At 45.2% G+C, this 6,911-nt stretch overlaps 1 protein-coding gene across 1 annotated transcript; it reads right to left on the bottom strand.

Moving 5' to 3' along the window:
* Window positions 1-1,651: 1,651 nt before the first annotated feature.
* LOC123067243 (probable receptor-like protein kinase At5g39030) lies at window positions 1,652-6,796 on the bottom strand. The gene is made up of 4 exons (XM_044490131.1): window positions 6,073-6,796; window positions 3,949-5,014; window positions 2,041-2,348; window positions 1,652-1,677 (listed from the first exon to the last, which is right to left on the bottom strand). Exons 1-4 carry the CDS (start codon window positions 6,794-6,796, stop codon window positions 1,652-1,654), a joined length of 2,124 nt encoding a protein of 707 aa, XP_044346066.1.
* Between the last annotated feature and the right edge of the window lie 115 nt (window positions 6,797-6,911).

Below are 6,911 nucleotides of genomic sequence, written 5' to 3'. Positions count from 1 at the left end.
AATCGGAACTCCCCGAGTATTCCAATTGACGGGGCAAACGGAAAACCTAGGATAGAATTATGAGTGGCTGCAGATCAAGTGGCTGTAGGATTTTTCAGACATGTCCATACCGCCATGGTTGTCACCGCTGGCATCGTTGTGTGTGGTGCAGCAGCAGGAAGCATGTTATTGCTAGGACGGAGAGGAGGGCTTGAAGAAACAGGGGGGATGCATCGTGCCGTTGGATCGGTCGGTCCGTGGGTGGCTGGTGGACGTATGGCTCAAACTACAACGAACAGTATTGAAGCACGAAGATAAGGCAGAAGATATTATGTATGGTGTTAGCCAACTACTTTGACTGATTTGCTAGCCAACGAGTTTGACTGGTTCTCTAGACGCATTTATTTCTCCATATATACCAGCCAGAGAGAGTCAACATCCAAATGTCTCGATCCATGTCTAGTTGGTGCAGTGTTCCACAGTTCTACCGTGAACGTTTTTTCACCATAGAATGCACTATTATGTTTAGAGCAAGGAACTGGAGGCATGGAGCGTTGTCAATGTCTATATAATCCCATATACTTTTTGAACCAAGTGGAGCACTGCTCGTTTTGGGTGTATTAGATGTACATCAGGTTCTCGACCAGCGGGGTGTTGTCTATTTTCGTGAGTTTAACAGGTTTGTGAGGCTAGAAATTTGGAACAGCAACAACAAGAAGCTAGTTGAGGACATCGGAACGGTTGGAGACAGATCTGGTGATCGATTGCGCCCTGATGAGTTTTGATCAAAAGACAAACAGATGGAGGTGGGATACAGGCTAGCGTCGGAATTCCGGGGATTATGATTATATTTTTCAAAACAAAGTAAATAGTTCAGCAGATCCCAAAGGACAAGTCTTGACTAAGGAGATGATGCGATGCGATGTCACTGTCAACTATGGACTAAAGATGGACCCAAGGACTGAGTCTGGTCTGCAGACATCAACACCATGGTATGTTAATTCATTTCGTATATTTCACTCTCAACATTTTACTTGTAAGAATCAGTATTTCAAGTTCCGTGACATGATAGTAAGGCTGTGTTTGGTAATACTCGGCTCCTTCGCCAGGGAGCGGTGCGGGCGGAGCGCCCATTTTGCCGCTCGCCAAAATTCTACTGGATGCCGCTCCGCTCCGCTGCGGAGTTACGGAGCGGAGAGTTTCCGAGCGGCCTCTAACTCAAACCATGAGAGCCCTCTTACAGTACCCCAAAAAGTAATATAAGCCAGCCATTTAATTAGACCGTTCAAGTGGCCATTATCATCTGGCACTCCAGAATTAGTTCGTGGCAGTACCAACTCAAAAGGTCACGGAGTACCTTGGTCACAGGGGCAAAAACGTCAAACAAACCTCGTTATCATTCTTTTTACAAGAAACAAATCGATAATATTAATTTGGCGAATATTTCTTCAAAAACTATTCTTGTTCGCCCTGGCCGGAAGTCGGATTCAGCACCGCAGGAAATCAACTAGATGCAAACCGTGCACGCGCGCTTGGATGGGTGGGTCATGCATGGCCGAGAGCCTAAGATCTATGCACATCGACGACGGTGACAAGACGTCCATAGTGGAGGACGCGTCCTTCGGTGCAGCGGCAAGCGGAGGGGTGAGCAGAGCCAAGGGTCATGGGTACATTAGATCACAAGCGTGCGGTCGCAGGCTATGTGCCATGGAAAACGTCAGTAGGACAAGAGGCAATCGTGTTGGTGGGCAACGACGTGATAGGAGATGCCACACCGGCCATGGTGAGGGCGGGGGGACGTACAATCGCCATGGTGGGGATGGCGGCCAGGGCTGTATGCCTTGGAAATGACTAAGTTGTCTTCATGTACGGATGGTCAGATCCATTTCGTACTCCTATATGTTTTTGGAGCACCAAGGTACCGTAAAAAAGCTCAACCATGATAATTGAGTAACATGTTTGATTGCTTGGTTCAATTACGGAAATGCAAGCAAACTAGGCACTACTCGTCCTAGATTAGGTACAAACTTAATTTAAAGGTAATTTGACGGGTTAACTTACTTGCACGTGCAGGTGTAGAAAGAGGGCGCTTCCATGTCAGGAGGAAGCCATTGTTGATGAGCTGCTCGTAGTTGTCCGCGTTTGCCTCGCCTGACGAGCGCAGCACAGGCATGACGGCAGCGTCGCAGCCCTTGTAGCTGCCGTAGCTGCTCATCTCGTTGTAATGGTCTCCTGCACGAACAAACACCTCGCTTTTGTTCTCGCACCTCATCCTCGTCTGCACCAGCTCTCTGTCCCGATGTATCACAGCCGCCGCTGCGGCCTGCGTGCATCTGTACAAGATGAGGTTCAGGTTGTCGGAGGCGATCCTGAAATGGACGCCGAGTTTGACGCCCAAATAATCCACCAGAAAAATGGAAAAGGGAAGTGATGGGCTATCTATCGGAACGAACAACAAAATGTCGGTCGCATACGACCCATTGTGTTGCTCTGATCTGGGCCGTTACATGACCCCCTGGCTCTCCACCGCTGGCTGTCCGGTAATGGTGTATTGCCCCCGATTCAGAGTGCGCATCCCCGTGCCGCCGTGGCCCGCGCAGAGCATAGTCGGTAGCCTCCAACCCCTCGGACCAGCCCAGCCTAGGTTAGGGCGGCGAATGGGGAGCCATGGTAACGGTGTTGCCTGAGAAGCGGCACAAACCATCGTCTCGCCAGCAGAGGAAGAGTAAAATCGGAGTAGGGCGGTGGTCGCCGGCGAAGTTGTGTACGCATGAAGCAAAAGCACGATGCCATTTCCTCGAGTGGATACCACCTACGGAGCAGAGGAACAAGTAAGTATACCGCCTTCGATTAATCTGCTTGCTTTGAATTGCCATATAATTAGGTGCATGTTTAGAGGGATATACACTTTATATCATGATTCTAAAATTTCAGCCCCACAATTAGAGCTTAAATCACGTTTATTCAGTTTTGGGGCGAAATGGTACTCTGGAAGATCTTGCTACCTGTCTCCCTTTTTTGGGGGAATAGGGCTGTCTGCCTTTGGCATAAGGTCCAATAATTTTATCTATTTGAACTTGGAAGGTGGAACACAAAACTCATGGAACACCTAAGGAAAAAATTGGTCTGTACTTCGCGCTGTGTATACTCCTAAAATACAGTGATCTCAGAAATCTTCAGTTATCAACTGGTGAGTGGTACAACCTTGGTATGTGCTAGTTCAAATATGACACGCATTTAAGTGCCTATCAGAGAGAAAAATGGTTGGCGTTGACATCTCCATCTGCAAGCAAAAGTTTGTTCTCACCACTCCTATTGTGCCATGAACTCAATGGTATGACATTGTATCTCTTCTGTTCTTCACGCCCTTCCCAACAGCCAAGCTGAAAAATCATTATATGTTACTCCTTATAACCCACATCTAGTGATATAGTGATTATTTGCGAACTTAGACAATGATTTTCATCAATGGAGCTTCAATTCAATAGATGTTTATCTGAGTTTTATTTATAACCAGAGAAGCAAGATTTAGGGATAGAGCCACCCTTTACTCTAGGTCATTCGTACACAGCACATGGAATATGCACATCAAACTAAAACTTTGCCCTTCTCTACAATCTTAAAGCAATTGCTATTATTTTTTTCAAAGAAAATTTGAATTTCCAGTCAGTATGCATTAGCAATTCCATAGTGATTATGATTAAATGTCGAACTTAGTTGAGCCTCTTGAACTTCTGAATATATTCTAGTACAGGTTACCTTTTCAAAGAGGTGGAAATTGTTGTGTGCTTCCGGAATTCACAAGCCTTATCTCCTCGGATGTCATAGAGCTTGCACTTTGTACGTTCATATTGTGAGCTGAATTTTCGCTGAAATTGGAGATAAGCAAGTAGGTCAAGTTATTGAAAATATTTTAAAATGGAACTTCACGGTAAAAAGGGAACACAAACGGATGTAGAAGTATCTTACAGTAGTCCACTGAAGTTTTGCTTCGGTGGCATGGCCATGTCATCTAAGCTTTTGTCGAACATTTCTACCACTTTTGTTATACTAGGACGATACACAGGTAATACTTGTATGCACCACAAGCCAATCAGGGTCATCTTACTTGCAATTTCCTCAATATCATTTGTAACTTCACATGCTTCTAATCCATCGTCTTGAGCAAAGTGATCATAAATCCAATCTGGGAAATATTTTTCGCTTGATTTTTCAGCCATTGATTTCACATTTTTCCTGCCTCCAACCATCTCTAGCAACATCATTCCATAACTATAAACATCTAACTTTGTTGAAACAAGTCCAAAGTTTCGTGAGTGAACTTCTGGAGCAATGAATCCAATTGTACCTCTAGCACCAATCATTGAAAGCTTGCTCTCCTTGTTACGGCACAGTTTTGCAAGACCAAAATCGGCAATTTTTGGACAAAAATCCTTGTCTAGAAGGATATTTTGAGGCTTAATGTCAAAATGAATGATCCGTGTATTACAACTATGGTGCAAATATTCCAGTCCACGGGCTATCCCAATCGCTATCGCATACAGCCTCTCCCATCCTAAAATTTCTTTTGGGTTGTCTGAGTAAATGTATCTATCCAAGGAACCATTGCACATGTACTCATATATAAGAGCTCGTTTTGATCCCTCCAAACAAAATCCAAACAGGCTAACAACATTGACATGAGAGGTCCTGCCAATGCTCATAACCTCATTCACAAACTCCTCCCCATTCCCTTTGCAGTCGTGCAAGAATTTCACAGCAACCAGATGACCATCAGGTACCTTTCCTTCGAAAACGACACCATAACCACCTTGACCAAGCTGCTTATGGCGAGAAGACGTCATCTTCATTACCTCTGAGTATGTGTATCTTTTTGGAGCAAGTGATCCATACGACGCTATCATGGCCTCATATTGCCTTTCAGCGCTGCTGCTTTTCTTTTTCCAGAGAAGAAACCAGTTTCTTTTACCCGTCATATACCATATCAGCACATAAATACATGGGAAGAGCAGTGCTGCAGCTGCTGATATCAAAGCTGGGATAGAAGTAGATGTTACTTTATGTTATAAATGAGAGGTCTGAAGGGACGATATGCACATCTGGATCTCTAGACTATCAATAGTTCAAATTTGTTAATCTGAAAGAGTCCAACACAATAAAAGTGGTAACAAGCTAAAGGGGAAAAGGTCATATATATTTGCTCTGAAGTAATTAGTCTTATATTATGCACATGCTGACAGTTTGCATGTTTAAACTCTTATTTGGAATCAAAGCGAAAGATTATGCAGTATGATTTTTATAAAATTTTATTTATGTTTGAAATTCACTAAATTAACTATTGAGGCTCAAATGATCATACATGGAAAGTTTTGGCTTACCTATTGTTATAATCCTCGTGCGAGTTGTCTTGCTACCTGGAATATTGCATCATATTTAGTTCAAAAAGCAAGACCATGCAGTAGTCTATTATTGGTTGTTTTTCGGAGAGAAAGAAGCACATGCACTATGTTTTGAATCTTCAATATTTGCGAATGATATGTACAAAATAAAAAGAGGTGTCGCAAGATAGTGTAGACCTTGGATTACATGTCTGTACTGTTTTACATGAATAACTATGTCACTTTTTTTCCCTCAGAAAAGAAAAAACGGTCTGCATTTTTTAAAATCCCGATCGGTACCGGCAGAAGACACATCACCCATTTCTCATATACCTGGAGTTGCAGAAATAGTCTACATACAGGCTGACCTGTTGTTCCATAGATTTATATGATGGGAGATGGAGAACTTTCTACTTAATTACATGCCTTGGCAAGAAAGAAAATACCCCTGGCGCAGAGGGGACCATGGATAATTAGTTCGACAAGGCAAGAGAAAGGGATGACTGGAAGTGGAGAAGAGAAAGAAGATGATAGATTTGTAAAGCCACTGAAGATGCTGTTCTCTAATCCATAAATAAGTTTAACGGAAATAAAATTTTTTTGAAAGTGAGCTTAAAACTACCAGGCGGGCGGCGAACATCCTCAACAAGTGAGTGACACGATCGATTGCTTGGCTCGATTAGGGAAATCCTGGCATATTAAAAGATAATTCGACAAGTGAACTTACGTGGAAGGAGAGTGGGCTGAGGCGGGCTACTCCATGTCAAGCGGAAGCCATCGTTCAAGAGCTGCTCGTAGCCGCTCCCGTTTATCCCCGGCCCCGCCGACGAGCCCGACACGGGCACGACGGTAGCAGCGCAGCCTTCCAATGCATAGCCGGCGTAGTCCCCTGTGGCGTCGTGAGGTACTCCCGCGCGGACAAGCACCTCCCACTCGTTCGCGCATCTCACGCTCGTCTGCACGAGGCCTCTGTCCCAACGTGCCGAGGCCGCCGCTGCCGCCGTGCAGTTGTACAGGATGAGGTTCAGGTTGCCGGGGTCGATCCTAAATGGGCCGTTCAGTTTGACTGAGGTGTTCCAGATCGGTACATGGCAGCTGTTGCGGGCACGACATAAATCCAGCTTGTCCAGATCAACCGCATACAAGCTGCGTTGGTCGTAAGAGATGCTGAGGATTTCAAAGCCGATGTTGAAGAGTACAGAGCTCCGTAGAGTTGGATGACTGCGGTTAAGACAGGCAACATCGAAGTCCTGGTAGGAAGCAGAACCGCATGATCTTCCCATCTCTATGTCTGTGAGCCAGAACGGATGGAAGATGATGACATTGCCACACATCTTGGCCGAGCAGCCTCCCCCCTGCTGCTCCTCGGCCACCACGAGCATCAGTCGCAGCCACCACACCCCGACCAAGACCAAGAACCAGCACCAGCTGAGAGACATCGGAGCGGATGATTTTGAGAGATTGTGGTGAAGAAGAAGGCGAGGTAGCTGGATTCGGTGGTCATGGGCTATGGGAAGGTAGAGAGATAATACCGTGGTCGAAGCAAGAACCATC

Source organism: Triticum aestivum, chromosome 3B (assembly GCF_018294505.1).
Source record: "Triticum aestivum cultivar Chinese Spring chromosome 3B, IWGSC CS RefSeq v2.1, whole genome shotgun sequence".
Taxonomy (NCBI): domain Eukaryota; kingdom Viridiplantae; phylum Streptophyta; class Magnoliopsida; order Poales; family Poaceae; genus Triticum; species Triticum aestivum.
This window is presented reverse-complemented; position numbering and strand designations above follow the sequence as displayed.

Excerpts from the sequence above, each read along its gene's own strand:
- LOC123067243 (XM_044490131.1), bottom strand. The coding sequence starts at position 6,796 with ATGTCTCTCAGCTGGTGCTGGTTCTTGGTCTTGGTCGGGGTGTGGTGG. Across the intron at positions 5,015-6,072 it reads CCTTCCACGTAAGTTCACTT|CTTTGATATCAGCAGCTGCA; the intron begins GTCGAATTATCT and ends CTTCTATCCCAG. Across the intron at positions 1,678-2,040 it reads TTCTACACCTGCACGTGCAA|CCTGCGACCGCACGCTTGTG; the intron begins GTAAGTTAACCC and ends CATGGCACATAG.